The sequence below is a fragment of the Coccidioides posadasii genome, chromosome 5, assembly GCF_018416015.2.
Source record: "Coccidioides posadasii str. Silveira chromosome 5, complete sequence".
Classification (NCBI taxonomy): domain Eukaryota; kingdom Fungi; phylum Ascomycota; class Eurotiomycetes; order Onygenales; family Onygenaceae; genus Coccidioides; species Coccidioides posadasii.
In genome coordinates this window covers 260,636-277,395 of record NC_089411.1, presented here as the reverse complement: position 1 = coordinate 277,395, position 16,760 = coordinate 260,636, and the positions used below count along the sequence as shown (strand labels likewise).

Sequence of the window (16,760 nt, the reverse complement as noted above, 5' to 3'; positions counted from 1 at the left end):
TGTCCCTCTTTTAATCCGTGGCGAGTTTCCTACTCATCCACGACCTTTTCGTTATCTTCTTTTGTTATTAACCACACGCCGAAGAGCAGACTGGCAGCACGGTAGTCACAATTTTGCTTTCAAATTGTAGAAATTACCCCCTTATGTTTGTTGATTCAATCGAGTCGGGCTACTTTCTTTTCTCTTCATTGTCGCAAAAGTACGATGCAATACACACCTTTCGAGTAATAGCTAACAGCCGAAGCTGGAAAAAAAAAAAAAAAAAAAAGAAAAATAGATAAATAATACACAATGTATCTTCAAAGCCTTGACAAGAGACATCTTCGATAAATTCTAGCATAGGAGTGACTTACGGTATCTCTGAAACCGGCGATGACCAGCACTCATTCGGTAAATAACACCACCATAACCCAGGGACACCGGTGTATTACCCCACTGACGAAAACCCATATACATATCCTGTCCGCCTTGCTTTCCGAGCATCCTTTTAAAACAAAACGAAAAGAAATGAAAAAAAAAAGGAGAGAAACAAAACCTGCCATGAACAGAAAGTAAGGACTTTGGAGAAGTATGAAAGAAAAGAAAAAAACACACATAAAAACTCCTCTTTATCTTTCCGAACCCGCTATGGTTTATCAAAGAAGCAAATTTTTTAACGACGGACTCGCACTCGCTCCAGATGCGGCCACAGGCGCCTGGTTCCCACTATTTGCAAGACCAGAGCTTGGAGATCGCTGCGGCGCGTTGGTCGAGGATGGCTCGGTTCCAGCAGGGTTATGCTGCTCCGACGCTCCCGGTGTTCCCGGAGGCTGAGGGTCTACGCTGCGACGGGATACAGACGGGGACGGGAGGTTGGGCGCGATGGCTCTCTCAACGGGGTACATTCGAACAGGAGGAGCACCGGGTGCCAGGCCGCTCATCGAAGGTTGAGGTGAGTAATGAATTGCCGGTGGCGAGGCGGATGTGTATGGATGGCTACCCGCGGGCATCTGAGGCGGACCACTCGTGGATGGGCCTGGGACGGGTGTGTATGGGCTTTGATGTGTCGGGTATGTGTGTGGAGGTGGAGGTGGCACGGCACCGGAATAGTGCGACGGAGGCGGCGGAAGGGAAGGTGCATAGCCGTTCATGTGCGAACCCTGCGGTGGGCCAGAATGGAAGTTTGGCGGCGGGAGGGGGATTCCATTCGGCCCTGGATGTCCTGGTGGCCCCGGGGGGATCCCATTTCGAAGAAGCGGAGTCGCGTAGTCACCGGGTCGCTGCTCGAAATCGGGTCGCCACTCTTGTCCATGCGGATGGAGAGGAACAATCGGAGGTATATGGAGGTTGGGACTCTGTTGGACGGTTTGAGTGCGGGGAGATGCAAATGAATGATGGGAGTATTCGGGTCCTCGGTTGGCGGGCAAGCTTGAATCGCGCTTGGAAACAAACGGTGAAGGTCGAGGTTCAGGGGCTGCTGGAGACTCTGACTTCCTGTAGTGGCATTTATGACACTCATACAAGACCTTTTCTGCGGTCTTCTCCATGGAGCTCCTTTGATCTCCTTCATCTGCTACACCGTCGTAGGAAGTTCCGTTCGGCGCTTGGCGACTAGCCATGCCAGGCAACTCTTGACTCACACAGCAACGCCACCATCTCGGGCTGATGGTTGTCTGACAGTGATGGCAGTTCTTCGCATCCGGAACACCATTCGTCGCTTCATTGCCGTTCTGTTCACTCGAGTGGTTGGCACCACGATCCATCTTCGGCGACGTTTCAACCAATGATCCAGCAGCGTTGGTGCTCTCCTTTCTCGCGTGACCAGAGCTGGCGCCGTTCGCAGCAGCAGCACGTCGAGCCGATGCCGTCTGCCCACTCATCGACGCTCCCACGGTTTGCTGGAAATGGGCCGCCTTCCGCACGGTACCGGTGAGGGTAAGATCGGCCTGCTTGCAAGTCTGGGCGTACAGCTGAAGGGCATTCATATCGTCAACCCCAGAAGGCTCGCTCATTTCATGCACGATGGACGGAATTACATGATGAGGGCACCAAATTGCCGCCGTAACCGCGCCGGACTCTTCTCCAAGTTTCATCGTGTTTACAGAGTCTCTTCTGCTGACCTTCACTGGAGTCACGTCGAACCCAAACCTGTACCCGGCTTGATGCGCACACCCAACATGGAAACGAGCATTGCAAGAAGATAGATGGCAGGTGACGCAGGCGCCGTTCTGCGTCTTGCAAATCTTGCAGGTCTCCTGGAATCGTTCCGGCAGAATCAACCCCATCCCCTCAGCAGGCTCGAACTCCTTTGCGTTTCCAAACTTGATCTCGGGATTCCAGACGGCACAGGTGACATGGACCCAGTTGTTTCCGGCTGTTCGCTTGAGCGCCTCCCGAGGGCCAGCGGGCTTTCCAGCAGCCTCTTGTCGTTGACGGTAGAGCTTGATGGCTTCGGCGACCATCTCCTTTTCCAATCTCTCCTTCTCGCGCTCGCGGTCGGACTTCTTCTTGTGCGATATCTTGGGTGGCTCCATCAACTCATGCTCTGTCCAGGTAACCGGGCACAAAACACATTCGTATCTCGTTGATATAGCTGGATTGTGGTCGTTCGAGCAAGTATCGCAGAACCACTTGGCCGCGTTTCGGTTGGCGCTCACGCCATAACAACCGCGATGGACGGAGAGTCGGCAATCTCGACAAGATAGGTGCTGATCGCCACCGGGTTCCATCTTGTTGCAAATAGCGCAAGGAAGCATTTTCGGTTTGGGTGGCTCTGGTAGCAAGGGTGGTGGCTCTGTTGGTTTGTCGACTACTCTTCTCTTGGGAACCTGATCCACTGGAGACTCCTTGGCTGGAGTGGCAGAATCCTTGTCCGAGGTCTTCGTCTTCTTCTTGGGTGGCTCAGCTGCAGTATCCCTTGTCATATCAGATACCACATGAATGCCGAGGGACGCAGCGGTGGTAGCGGTGGTGTTGTTGATCTTCATATCCCACTCGGTATACGTAAGGAGTTGAGCCAACAGCTCTTCCTCGAATTTGCGCCGCCACGATTTCGTACCTCCCTGAGAGATTCTTTTCGCGACCTCATCGGGATTCTCCCACTGAAGAGCGTATTTTCTCCACAACAAAGCGCAGCGCTGACACAATGCGACCGTGTAAACCACTCCCTTGTCCTTTTTGGATGATGGCTCGGCGGTCGTGGTTGTGCCGGGGGGAACAAACGGCGCTCGACACCATCGTCTTGAAGTTTTCGTCGAACAGAACTTGCAGCTAAATCCTCGCTTTTTACTCGCAGCTTTGTCTTGATCGAATGCGGAGTCGTCGTGGTCATCGGCAATATCGTCCACCAATTTCACCGTTGCGTTATCCGACTTCTTAAGCGCCTTCTTGCCTCTCCGACCCTCGAAATTTCCCCAGATTTGACGACCTTTTGGCGTCTTCTTCCACATGTAGTAATATCGCACAATCTGACTATGTGGTACAGTACCAACATGTTTGGTAACAAGGCGCAGCTCGGAACCGTACTTGGCAACACCACTTTCAAAGAGCTTCACCTCCTCCGGCTTAAGGTGCGGTTCCTTGAGGTCGGTGTACTTGTTTATCTTGCCCAACCTGGCCAGCGCCGCGTCCTTGTTGAAATTTTCTTCATATAGGAATTTCAGCGCCTTATCCAGAAAGTTCGTAGAATATTCTTCGATGCCCTTGAGGGGCGCGATCTTCTTGGCCTCGGCCATGTATTCGTCCATAAATTTCTCACGATCCTCAGGGCTCAAATGCGATCCAGGAGTATCATCCTCTCCACGCGCTGGAAGATCTGACACATCTGGCATCTTGAATTGTAACTCCGCCGTTCGGACCTGCTTACTACCAATAGTAATCGGCTCATCCTCGCCACGACGTATGTAGCCGGGTGGCTCGTCTAGGATCCACTTTGGCCGTTTCGCCCTTTCGGCTTTGTCGGCTTCGAATGCGGCAAGGGCTTCCTTCGACATCTTAGGGTCTTTCTTCGACTTGAGGTACTTCTTCTTCATCTCAGGGGCCTTCACGTATCTGATCGGACGGCCATACCACGGAATGACGTTAGCCTGGTGACGGGAGCCGATCCGTGAACTAGCTCGAGGGTATATTCTATCATCGTACTCCAACGCCTCCTCAACGCGGCAATGTATTCCTAGATATCTAAAAGGCCAAAGCTTCGCTTGCGCGGTCTGTTCAGGTGTAGCGGAGTGGGTGACACCTTCGTGTATAGAAGGACTACTGCTCTGTGTAATTTCCGCAGGAGGCAACGGTTCTTCTTCATCTTCTTCGTACGCGTCGGGCTCAGGCTCTTGCCGCAGTTCACCAATGATCGGCGTGTTTCTCGCTTCCATTTTCTTGTCTTGCGCACGGCTACAGGGAGCGCAAGCCCAGGCAAATCCTCGAGCGGGTTTCTTCTGTAAAACTGGGCGAACGCACCTCATGTGATAGGTACGGTGGCATACGGCACAATCGACAGACTCAGAGCTACAGAGACTGTTAGTTCTCGCTCTTGGAATATGGGTCGGGGAGGAGGATGGGGACGTTGCAGGGTAAAGGGGCATACTTGGCAGCATATTGAGTGCACCGTTTGCAAGTTTTAACATCAGCTGTGTACTCTTTTGATCGTCCCACTTCGATTAGAATAAATTTCCAGCGTTCATCCAAGACCTTCTTCACATGTTGCGGGACATTGATAACCAGACTGGTGGGTACCACTTCATAATAGCGTTGGATATAACGGTCGTACATCTTCTCAAACCAGAAGCAATTCCTGCCTCTTCTGAATTCTTCTAGGTTTTTGATCTCTGACGCATGTACGATCTGGCATTTTCCTCGAAGGGCGGTCAACGGACACGTATCGGAATGCATGGAAGCGAACACCAGGCGCGGGTCTGAGACTCTGCGCTGGATGTCGCGAGGTCGATAGTACCAGTTAACTCTGACCATCTCGATGGGGCCGGACGGATTATCTTTGTTGGGTAGGAACTCCATTATTCGGGCAAGGTAATACGGTTCGCCGGGAGGCTCGCAGATTAGGTAAACGTGATCTATAAGGTAGCGAAAAGAAAAAAACGGTCAGATTGCGATTCACAAGAAGAGAGGATGAAAAATTCACACAAGACAGACGGTAGAGCAGGTAGAGAGGTACCATTTGGAGCTAGAACAGTTCCGTCATCCGCTTTTAATTTTCCATTCTTCAAGCAGCCCTTGGCGTTGTTAAAGGTCATCATGTTCGTCGGCGCCGCCATTTCAGGCAATTTTGAGGCAGGGACAATGAATTTTCTACTCGTCGCACTTGTACTGGTGGGAGTAGACGAGCCTTGGACTATGGTGTTGGATCCTGGCTGCTTTCGCTTCTTGGAGCCATTGGTCGCGTTTGGGTTCGCAGAAAAAGTCGATGTGCCGGGGATAGCTTCTTTCGTCGTCGAGAGGTGGTTACCCGCGGCGTTTCTTGTGCCCCTTGTGCTCACTCCTCCGTTCTTCTCGATACTGGCGGCGGGGGAGGTCCTGGAGGTAGTGTGGCTGGCGGATGCAGCTTTCTTGGAGGTGGTGGGCTTGGAGTTGCTCACGGGCTCGAGATCGATGTCAAGGTCGCGGTCTTCAGCATAGTTTGGTCGTGGGACACCCACTCTGTTCCTTGACCGGGTACCATAAGGGGCCGGGGTAGGAGTTGAGCTCGAGAGGGTCTGCTTTGGCGTATCTGCGGCAGAGGAACATGAGGTTGACGCGGTCATTGGCTGGGACTGAGAGCCGTTGAGGGCAGCGAAGGCCTTATCGGCGGCGTTATCCATTTTTCCATTTTTGGACGAGGAGGACTGGGTGGGTAACGACGCGGCGGACTTTGCAGGCGATTCACTCTCGGTGGAGAGGGCGGCATCCTGAGCGGCTGCCATGTGTGGCGGAGACACAGGGCAACTTCAGGGATAACCTGACGACGGCAGTTTTCCACGGTTATACATCCACTGGGAGGGAGATATTAAAAAAAAAAAAAAAAAAAAAAAAAAAAAAAAAAAAAAAGGAAGAAACGCGAAGCTGCTGATAGGCCGTGGAGGAACGGCGTCTGGTGGTTGGCGCTGGGATACTTGGTGTTTTCTGTAATACCGGAAACAGTTACAAAACCGCCATGCTAAGTAAAGTAAGGCAGGGGAAATTTGGTGTGGTGAACGGGGCGGCGGCGGAGAGAGCCTGAGCAACGCCGCAAACCCAGACCACGCAGATCAGAGAGATGCACACAAGGAGAAGGGAAGTAGACCAGGATGCTTTCAGACAGAAGAGAACGCAGGGCGTGGAATTGGAGGAGCAGAGAGATGATCGGGAATTTAAGCGGAGCCGAGCCAACTCCGAAGTTCGTTGTGGCTCTGGCAGCTTGGGCGGCGGAATAAATAGGGAGATACAGCTGGGCGGTGACAACAAGGTTATACAGATCAAATAAGAGACGGATGTGGAGCGGGAGCCTGGGGCAGATTGAAGATTTGAAGGTTGAAAGGAGAGGGAGAGAGAACGGAGCTTGCGAGTGAAACTGGGCTGGGAGTTGTGATGGCGGAGGGGAAGGTGAAAGAAAGTGAAAATTATTGCATGACTAAGAGGGGAGACGTGTTGTCCAAGGCCTTTCCCGGATTAATACGTTGAGTCATGGAAAGCAAGAGAAGCTTGTGTTGTTGCTCCGTCGTCAGATGGGCAAAAGGAAGCTTTGAAGGGGAGGGGAGGAAACGTGGAGCAGAAGAGCAGGATGTATGTACATACACAAAGGTCGAAGAGGGGGGAAGGGAAGAACACGAGAAAAAAGGTGGATGACGGAAAGGTTGATGAGATAGTTACTTACCACACGGGATGGAGAAACGGATACTGAGAGGCTGGCGGGAGGAGGACGCGGCAGGACAAGGAATATAGCGAGGAGACGGGAGAGCTGAGGATGAGTATCACGGAAGAGGAAGAAAGAAGAGGGAAGGAAGAGGAAGAAGCAGAACGGGAAGAGGAAGAGGAAGAATAAGATGGGCCCGGACCAAGAGAGAGGAAGATGCCGTTAAACTCACTTCCTTGACATGATTATGTATGTAAGTTCGAAATATATTCAAAAGAGGGAAAAGGGAAAAAAAAAAAAAAGAAAAAAGAGAAAAATTAAAGCGCACGCAGGTCGAAGGAGAGTACAAGCTACGAGCGAGCCAACTGGGCCCGGACTAACTCATTACTGACGACAAGAGAACCTCATCCGCTGCGGGCGAGCAGAAAAGTCTGGGAACCTGATGGCGCTAACTAGTCCTGATCAGTGGGTCAGACATCTGGTGTCACCCAAAGCAAAACAGACAAGAGGGAGAACAAACGTTTCGCCCTCAGCGAAGCTCTGGCCGGTTCGACGTCTTCTTTTTTGAGTCCGGCTGTTCCTGGTGCGCTGTTTTGGTCGACTGCTCAGTTAAAACCACTGCTCCCATTTGCGTTCGCTCGCCAGCCTACGCGATCCGAGCAGGGCTTCGCAGACGGAATGGTGTGTGGTTTGGCGATGGTCAACTAGGGGGACGTTAATGAAAGGTATCCATCCTCCTCCTTGGGCCCAAGGGAATGCAGGGGAGTGGACGATACCCTGGAGCTAATCAGCGTCTTCCCGGCACATCTCATATTTGTGACTTGGTGCCGGTGGTAGATAAAATTAACCGCCGCCCGTCGCGTGTGTGGTCTGGTTATGGGACGATGTATCCCCGAGTTTTATCACAGTCTAACTACAGAGTACAAGAGTACGTTTATACATCATCATCATCATCATACTATTGTTACAGACAGCAGTGTGTAAACGGACGCTCGGACGTGGCATCCTGCGATGTGCCTGATTCGAATGAATGCAGCATCCGGAGCGCTGGTCTCCGTGTTCAGTCACAGAAGCAAATCAGACCGTGCGTGCCGAGAATCTGGTTTGAATGAAGTCGCCTGGGCGTGAGAGCGATGGAATGGTTACAAAACCACTTCCCCCCTTCCGGCAACTGAAAGGGAAAAAAAAAGAAATAATAATGAAAGGGGGGGGAAGGGGAAGAGAGAGAGACAGAGAGAGAGAGAGAGAGAGAGAGAGAGAGAGAGAGAGAGGAGAAGAAACCAAGACTATCTTTGCTACTAATACGATTCCATCTGCATTCAGGTCAAGCAGACAATGGTGCACAGAGTCAAGGGGAGAGGCATCGTGGTAGAGGGGCAGACGTCGCTGTCCCCTTCGCGCCGTCTTCCTCGCTTTCCAGGCGATTCTTGGCTCGACCAAACTTCACCGCGAGAGAAAAAGTCACAGGTCACTCGCGAGAACCCCGTACCCGCCCGTGTAGTAATTCCCGGGTTCCCCAGCCAAAGCGGGTACATGTACATACATGCCTCCAGGTTCACGACGGACGGACCGACCAGGGTGGTGGCCGACTCTTTCGACCAGCAAAAGTTAGTTGATTCTTCTCTCGCTGGCCTTCTCTGAGCTACAGTACCATCGACAGGATGTTGGCTAGTCACGATCAGCCACGCGCGCCAAGCTTACCGACCAATAATGCCAAAACCTAATCACATCCTCAACTCGTCCTTCGACCGTCGGGTTCTGCCCGCCAATCCCCTCGACCACGGGGGGAAGAAAATGAAAAATAAAAAATGAAAATGAAAATAAAATAAGAAGAGGAGCGAGTACGGGAGTAGTGGTATAAGTAAGCATGGTGCACTCCGTCTTCGCCTTTTCCTTGTCACCACGAAATCATCGTCTCGAGAAGATGGCCTACTCTCTCCTGTAAGGCCTATCCACCCGTCTCGATAACCTCTTCATCTCTTTCTCCGCACAAGCCCATTCGAAGCCCATTTAGGCAGACTAGCTTCCGTCACATGAAGAGGACGGTTATTATGGGTTTTCTGCCCCGTCTCAAAAGCTGCGTGTAAGTAATGAAAAAAAGCATATCATTTCCCAGGGAACACGCGACCACTATTGGACCGCTTCCGCAACGGACGTTGAGCCAAGTCACAGCGGGCTCCGGGTACTTTGTATGGCGCATGCGCATTCTGCGTTCCTTGTGGAACTTGCAGTTGCCACATCCAGCGTCAGTCCCAACCTGCAAGTGACTTTTTCTTTTTTTCCAAAACCTCTTTAATCCCCCACCCACAACTTTTCTGCGGCTTTTCCCTGATGAATAATATCGGCGTCCTTATTGCTCTGAGAGGCGACATCCTTCACGTAACAACCTGGTTAGCCGTCGGATCTCACCCACTTCAAAAGCAACCGAACGATATCCTTCTGCCTCTCTTGCCAATTCACAATGATGGGTTGATTGCTTGTCCCTTCATTTCCCCACCAATTTCTACGCCTTCCATTCCTCTCCCTATCCCCTTTCTCTTGAAGCAAGCTGTACTTTGCGTGTGACATACATACTACAGACCCCAGCAGGCAAAATTCACCTTTTCGACGTCTTCCCGCATGGTCAATCCGTCGGGTATCGAATCACCCAGACATAAAGGAAGCCTTCTCAGATGCCATCAACTCCGTGGACACCAGCAATGTCTATTTGCACGGAGTACCGTACACACGTAATCACCTCGTTATATAGTGCCTAATTACTAGTTACATACATACGGAGTACTCCATACATACATGCATACGTGCACACATCGTTTGCTTCCAACTGGTGAGGTAGTTAATTCGACGTCGTGTTGTGGTGCTTGCGACCTAGGCAGCGCCGTTTTCGCGACATTTTGGAAGGAGATTTATGACACACCCCAGTCACAGATCGTGCGTGCCTTGGTCTGAGGTTCCCAACACTCCGCTCTCCCCCCTCCCAGCTGTCGATCCGTTGTACCGTCGTCACCCAAGGCACAGGCAGTGCGTAGGCCCTCTCGGCCCGCCGATCAACCCTTTGGACACAGAAGTCATTTGATCTCCAGCACCGATTGGAATATTTGTCCCAGATCTCGTTATGAAAATGGAGTCGTAAACTCGTAGGCAGGTTTTATAAGAAAGCTACGAGGGTTTTCGTAAGTCAATTTTGAAATACGGAGTCCGAGACCCATCCGTCGTATGTCCGGCTGACCCAGACAAAGTCAGCTTGCTGCTGCAAGTTTTTTTTCGCTTTTTTCGCTTTTTTTCCCCTCCCAATACGAACAAGTCCTTTTTTTTTTTTTTTTTATTATTTCGAAGTTGTTGGAATAACCATTGCAAAGGGGGATATCTCCTGGGCTGAAGAATAAGTGAAGGTAATGCCAAGTGAATTCAATTTCATTGAAAGTGATTCGACAGCAATATGTTGGTCGTAGTCTCTCCTCCCGCTCTCCAGGGTGCCCAGCTGGGTTTCGTACCCAGAGCCCATTCGCCAACTGCATAAACATACAGCCTGTTAATCTTGGAAGTATCCTCCCACTACGGAGTACCGACAGTTCAGACAGACTTTCCGTCATCTTCCTACCTCCATTGGCCTTCCCCCCCCCTTCCCCGCGACGCCCTCCCTCGACCAGCCTACGGCTTCACAGGATCCCGAGCGCTGTCATCGTTGAACTTCTCGCAGCGCACATCAGAGTGGAGCCCATAAGCCTTTTTTTTTTCGCGCCAACCGCGGCTCTTCATTGGCGGGCCTGGCCGCAGTGGGCGTGCTTACGTTAACTAACTAGCCTGCTTACGTCAGAGTATCCGCCAAGCCCTGCCCCCCTTTTGGACGTCGAGCCCTTTTTTAACGAGCTGCAACCAGCCTTCGATCCTGGCGGCGCTGCGGAATAACGCCAACGGGGCCTGCGATCGGTCTCCCGGCAGGATCACTCCGCAGGCTTCCATTCTACATAGCAATATACGGGCCATTGATGCGGAGAATCACCTTTGATGGCTGGCCGATGGAGCTGTCGATTATGATGTATGCTTGCCCCTGACCTGACCTGACCTGACCCCTCGAGCGGGGATGTCAGCCCACATTCTGTGCTCGGGCTTTTGGCACGGTAACAGAGATGGCTCTTCGGACCACTTGGCTTATTTTAAATATCAGAGCTACTCCGTACATGGCTATAACGAATAACAGGCACGTCAACAAACAGACAAGCTAGGTCATAACAACCCTAAGAAAAATACCCCTTGACCTCCCGAAGATTTGCTGCCAGCTCCCCGGCATTTGCTGCCACAGAGTGAACGAAAAAATCAGGCCGTATGAGGACATACCTGGCCGACTTAGCATAGCGATCCTGCACTGCTGTCTCACGGTATCCCTTGATGGGAGTGATGCCTTCCTCCAACAACTCCTGTGTCCGGCACGGATAGTACGTCTGTTGTTCTGCCCCGAGTTTGCTCAATGAGTTCCCAGCCTGGACATTCAGACAGAAGAACGTCACGTCCTTGGAAGTGAGGATCTCCTCTGGTAGATCCGCTGCTCTGATGGCCTCTTCGATCTCCTTAGGGTTCGCATCTGCCAAACTTCTGACGATGACCAGGAGGCCAAAGTGCGGTAGGCTACGGAGGAACACACCGTCAGACAGCGCTGGCTTTTCGCCCTGTCTGCGCACCCAGATCTGTGCGACTTTCCGTCCACCGCCTGCCTTCTCCAGGAAGAAACCGTCAGGGCACGTTTTGGAGCTGTAAACGAGCTTGTCTCGGAATGCACGGCGCGTTCTGAGCCGCGCGATGCCGGGGAACCACCACAGGAAACGCATCCACATTCGATAAACCAGTCCGCCGAGCAGAGACCGCTGGTTCACAATGCCGCCGTTCAGTTTGGTTGCTAGCGTTGCTGCGTTCCACGCGTGACGGCGCTCCTGGCTCCATCCCGTCAGGATTCTCTCTCGGATCTGAACTGAGACCCCTAGGTTAGTCATCAGGGCCAGTCTCCAGCTGAGTGCTTGTGCGTCACGAATGCCTGCCGCGATGCCCTGGCCGCCAAAAGGTGGGAAGACGTGGGCGGCATCGCCGATTAGCATCGTCTTGCGGCAGTACCATCGATTAACTACTTTTGTTGCAAACCTAGTCCTACCTGTCAGAGTGGGAGTATAGCACTAATATTTAAATTTTACTTACGTGAATGGTCTGCACCGCACGATCTTGATGCAGTCTCTCGGGAACTCGACGAGAGTTTTCCGCAGCTTCCACGAAAACTTTGACCCGGGAATGATCATCCAAGATCCGAATTGCTTCCAGAAATCCCCTTCAACATCTTTAAGGTTGTCTTCTGGCTCGACCGAAAATTCGTGCCTTCCGAGGGGGCCGGATTAGTATTGAGGATTTAGAATAAAAGGAAGGAGATTCCGAAAGTCTTACCTCCAGAATCCTGAGTTTGGTGGCCCAAATCTCCCGCTGACGGCAGGTCTTTTCGAACTGTTACAAAAGCTGATATCTGTCAGCCGAGCATGCAGTAGTTCCTCTGCGAATGTTTTATCTTACTGGAATCCGCTTGGCCAAAAGGCATCATGTACCTGCTGTGGGGTGTACCCCAGCTGCCAAAGCGGAAACTGCGGATGCGATTTCGGCGTCGGTGTCGTGATGTGCAGATTGGCAGCAACCCATGTTCCAACATAAGTATAGAAGCCATCCTCTTGCCTGATACCTTCTGGTTCCAGGAACTTCTTCCGTACAACACCACGCTTCCCGTCCGCACCGACAAGCCATGATGTACGGATATATCGCTTCGTCCCGTCTTGCGTAACGTACTCAAGAATTGTGTGGTCACCATTCTCCTCTCGGGCTATGGCCTCGCATCCCGTTCGGATCTCGCAGGTAGGGAATTGTGTGATAAGGTTTCGGATCTCTCGCTCATAGTTCGGCTGAAACTGAGTGAGGTTATTTGAAACTGCTTGTTCGGCCCAGTCGACAGTAATGTCGAATGTCATAAATGTTGGTTGCCTAAAGTTTCCTCGGTGAAAATTAAGCACACCAATATCTTTGTCACACGATTCGCACGTCAGCCACGATCACAAAGCTAAAAAAAGTTTGCAAGAGCAGCAATGTCTCGAGTATGTTTATTCTCGCATGCTCACCTTTTCCAATTCTCTTCGTCAATCCCTCCCCAATACCAATTTGATACGAAATGCGAACTGCGTCGCCATTGACCACGATACCACGAGGATCTTCGCAGACCTCGACCTCTTTCTCCAGGATAACCACCTTATATGAGTAAGTGCCGGATTAGCATTCAACGTCTCAATCAAATCTAGTATATATATATTTTTTTTGCGAATATTCGAATACCTTGATGTTCATGCGGCCAAGCAAGGCCCCGAGGGCTAGACCGCTTGGTCCTGCGCCTACAATGAGGACCGTTGTTTCTTCTATGTCGATGCTCATATTGTTGAACTTCTTATTCGCATACAAACAGTACCATTTGACAGACAGAGGATGCTTATATGAAAACAATCGTCGACCGACTCCAGAATTGGGAGCCAGCTACTAGAAGGCTGCCTCCCCCCGCCGTACCTATCATGGCAAAATAAGAAAGGAGACCCAGTCCCCAACCACATTGAAAGACTCGGCATGTTACGTCCGCTATCTCATTACACGAGCTTTCATAGGAGGCCTTTGAATACGGGCCTGTCCCCATAGCATGCACGCTATCAAAATACCAAGCCACTGAGTAAATGTCTGAGATCCACTAAAATAATGTGCTATCACTGTCCCAAATGCGGAAAGCCACGAAGCTCGGCTGCTAACTCCCCGCGCCAAGACACTCGGATGCAAGGTTCCGCGAAAAACCATAGACGACAAACCCCATGATGCGAGGGATCATATCTACTTCCTGGTCCAATATGGAGATGGGGATCCTTACAAAGCGGGAAAATGGGAAAGAGGAAGCCAGATTGACAATTAGTGCATATTACTGCGGACAGAAGGACAGTGGGCCTCACAATTACGCAACGCCGGCCTCTGGTCTTACAGGTCCCCAAATGTACATCGATGCAGCCCCTTCACTCTTCTCCCGCCCCGTCTTGTTATCCACATTCACAAGATCACCGTCAGCATAATGCTCAATCGCAAAACCACTCGGATCCTTCCAATAATCAAAAATCTGAGAACCCAAAATGTGTCGCCCAACACCCCAAATCGGCGTCCACTTCTTGCTCAACAGGTACTCATGGCCTAGCAACTGCGTATCAAAGTCTTCCACTTCAAACGAGCAGTGGTGCATCCTATGCTTGCCTTGGAATTCCGGTGGCGCGCGGGAGAGGAAGAGAGTGTGGTGGTCCGTGTACTCCTTGCCACGGTCCAGGTGCATGAACGTCAAGGCGTCGATTTCCTGGCCGTTGATCTCCTCCCAGAGAACGTCCGAGGGAACAAAGTTGAAATTTTGAGTGTAGAATGCGACATCTTCGTCGAACATGGAAGTTATATAGCCGACATGCCCGAGTTTATGGATCATGGCGGGACCAAGTTTGAAGCGTTGGAATTCGCCTAGAAATGGACAATCAGCCGAACAGACCCTTCAATTCAAATAGTGCCATGGCAGTTGCTGACCCTTTCTGAACTTCTGCAGCGCGGTATTATAAGCGCCTTTGTGCACCTCCGTCGCGGTCGCCGCCTGCTTCGGCGCCGGACGCTCCTCCACTCCCCAAAGCACATGAATCTTCGTCTCTGATGGCGACTGGATCGTGACGATCTCTCCACCGCCAGGGCCGGTGTAAGGGGCGATAGGAGTTGCCCCGTCTAATTTCGACGCCTTGATAAAGTCCTCCTTCGTCTCCGCGATGAACGCAGCACCGTTAAAGTGCCGTTCTCCATCGTGGCTTTTGTTCGCGACGTACGCGCACATATCTCTGCCGTAGCCACGGTAGTAGACAGTATCTCTGTCGCGCGAAGCCTCGACGAATCCGAAATCCTTTGCGAAAGCTTCGAATTTGTCGAGGTCAGGGTGCAAGTGGTAAACATGACTGAGGCGGTTGAGCTGTATCTTCTCTGGGTTGTTTACTATAGGGAGTGGGATGCGCCCAGGGGTTATTTTCGACATCGTTGCTCTTTTGTTTCCTTTGACGAGTTGGTGAGATGTCACTGGAAGTGAGAAGGGGTAGGGCGAGAGATATCGACTGAGTGACGAGTATATCAATCTCACAGAGCTGAATGTTCTCAGCCCCTCCTTCAGCTTGCTATGCTAGTCCGTGTTACCCGTTCCATATGCGGGGATTGGTGGATTGTTACAGCGTTGGGGTAACTGTGTGGGGGCCGGGACACATCGGAATCATGGTGCCGAGATTCTCAATGGTTCATCGATTGAAGAGGCATATCTGGATTAAGATGTGCTTGCCCCGCAGGGTATATTTCGTCGTTATTAAGTTGGAGATATATGTAATTAGGCGTGTTCGTTTCTTTTCTTTCGCATGCGACTTTCTTTTGCTACGTTAGCTAAACAGCGTGAAACAGCTCAGTTGACTAAGAACGCGCAGAATATACACTCCAAGATGGTTCAATGGGACAGTCTGATTCGCTTTCGAGCGACTAATGGCAACGAATATTGGGCGTCAATTGCTCTAGAAGAGACACCAGCGGCTGGTCTAACAGTGCAGGGGTTTTCGAGCATACAAGCATTGGAATCTGACGGCCAGAGTACAAATGTCACAGTGGAAAAGGTAGGTGATCCGTGTGCAGGACGCGCTTCAACAACGAAGAGTAGGACTAACGGATGAGTAGCTCCTCGCCCCTGTCCCTGTTACGGGAATCAACATCATCTGTGTCGGCTTGAACTATAGAAATCACGCCAATGAGGCATCGGTACGCTCGTCAGATGGGTGTTCCAAACAAAGTATGTGTGTGGGCTGACAAGATGACTTTCTTTTGTATTTTGTCGCAGCTTCCCATCCCAACATGTCCACCAATATGGTACAAACCTCCTCCCGCCCTCGCAGACCCGGATAGCGAGATTCCAGTTCCACCCCAAGCCCAAAAGTCATTTCCAGACTTCGAGGTACGTATCCGTGCGCCAGCGCCTGTCTACTCCTTGTGCACCCTATTAACTCTTGCTCAAAACAGGGCGAGCTTACCATCGTCCTTCGCAACACTATCAAATCCATCTCCGCCTCCGAGGCAACATCCCACATACTAGGCTACACCATCGGCAACGATCTCACTGCCCGTTTCTTCCAGCGTGCTTGCGGCGGACAGTACACGCACGCCAAGGGCTTCGACAACTTCGCCCCTCTCGGTCCGCGCCTGGTGCACCCATCGGTCTTCTCGCCCTCAGATGCCAGCCGGCGGATCACGACGCGAGTAAACGGGCGCGTGGTTCAAGATAGCCCGTTTGATTTCATCTTCCCTGTGGATGAGCTGGTGAGCTTTTTGTCCGAAGGCACCACGATTCCTGCGGGTACTGCGATCATGACGGGGACACCGGCTGGCGTGGGTTGGTTCCAAGATCCAAAGTGTCCGCTACAGCACGGGGATGCGGTGGAGGTCGAGGTGCAGCCGATTGGGGTGCTGAGGAATACGATTGCTTTTTGAGATCCTGTAGGAATATTGGTATAACCAATGATGAGAGTACAAAATATAGATCACAAATAAAAGACGTTCTGCGCGTTTTTGTAATCCGTCCTCGGTACCACACGATGTTGGTTTCGCGATGAAGCTCAGTCTTGCGGGGTGCTTGGCAGTGGAGCGCAGGGCTCGACGTCCGCTCCGGGTGTAATTTGTGATGATCACCGTTTCACGCCTGGTTTCTCCATCAGTACCTTCTTCTCCCGTTCTACGAAGGCTCCCAACGCTTTGATGACGGGGGACTATGCCGAAACATATGATGTGCAACATTCGAGAATACCCGCTTTTGACCATTGACACACGCTCCTCCTAGTAACGTTTCTATTTCTATACCAGGTGA

General features: G+C 51.5%; 4 protein-coding genes across 4 annotated transcripts; 1 reads left to right on the top strand and 3 right to left on the bottom strand.

Moving 5' to 3' along the window:
- Positions 1-29: 29 nt before the first annotated feature.
- Positions 30-6,022, bottom strand: SNT2 (putative PHD type zinc finger protein with BAH domain-containing protein; the record flags this gene model as incomplete). The annotated part of the gene is made up of 4 exons (XM_003071429.2): positions 5,147-6,022; positions 4,562-5,045; positions 665-4,482; positions 30-58 (listed from the first exon to the last, which is right to left on the bottom strand). Exons 1-4 carry the CDS (start codon positions 5,889-5,891, stop codon positions 30-32), a joined length of 5,076 nt encoding a protein of 1,691 aa, XP_003071475.2. The 5' UTR covers positions 5,892-6,022.
- A 4,908-nt stretch (positions 6,023-10,930) lies between these two features.
- D8B26_008052 (uncharacterized protein) lies at positions 10,931-13,249 on the bottom strand (the record flags this gene model as incomplete). The annotated part of the gene is made up of 6 exons (XM_066125733.1): positions 10,931-11,932; positions 11,987-12,160; positions 12,227-12,283; positions 12,350-12,845; positions 12,943-13,069; positions 13,154-13,249. The coding sequence occupies 6 exons, from the start codon at positions 13,247-13,249 to the stop codon at positions 11,038-11,040; spliced, it is 1,845 nt and encodes a 614-aa protein (XP_065981817.1). The 3' UTR covers positions 10,931-11,037.
- A 444-nt stretch (positions 13,250-13,693) lies between these two features.
- D8B26_008051 (uncharacterized protein) lies at positions 13,694-16,462 on the bottom strand. The gene is made up of 3 exons (XM_003071427.2): positions 15,571-16,462; positions 14,414-15,280; positions 13,694-14,350 (listed from the first exon to the last, which is right to left on the bottom strand). The coding sequence occupies exons 2-3, from the start codon at positions 14,901-14,903 to the stop codon at positions 13,809-13,811; spliced, it is 1,032 nt and encodes a 343-aa protein (XP_003071473.1). The 5' UTR covers positions 14,904-15,280; positions 15,571-16,462; the 3' UTR covers positions 13,694-13,808.
- D8B26_008050 (uncharacterized protein) lies at positions 15,352-16,432 on the top strand (the record flags this gene model as incomplete). The annotated part of the gene is made up of 4 exons (XM_003071426.2): positions 15,352-15,519; positions 15,581-15,661; positions 15,741-15,854; positions 15,920-16,432. 4 exons carry the CDS (start codon positions 15,352-15,354, stop codon positions 16,385-16,387), a joined length of 831 nt encoding a protein of 276 aa, XP_003071472.1. The 3' UTR covers positions 16,388-16,432.
- Positions 16,463-16,760: the final 298 nt, after the last annotated feature.

Bases quoted from the DNA above. Each gene is read 5' to 3' on its own strand.
- D8B26_008051 (XM_003071427.2), bottom strand. From the start codon at position 14,903: ATGTCGAAAATAACCCCTGGGCGCATCCCACTCCCTATAGTAAACAAC. The intron at 14,351-14,413 runs GTCAGCAACTGC...GTCCATTTCTAG, and splicing joins GCTGCAGAAGTTCAGAAAGG to GCGAATTCCAACGCTTCAAA.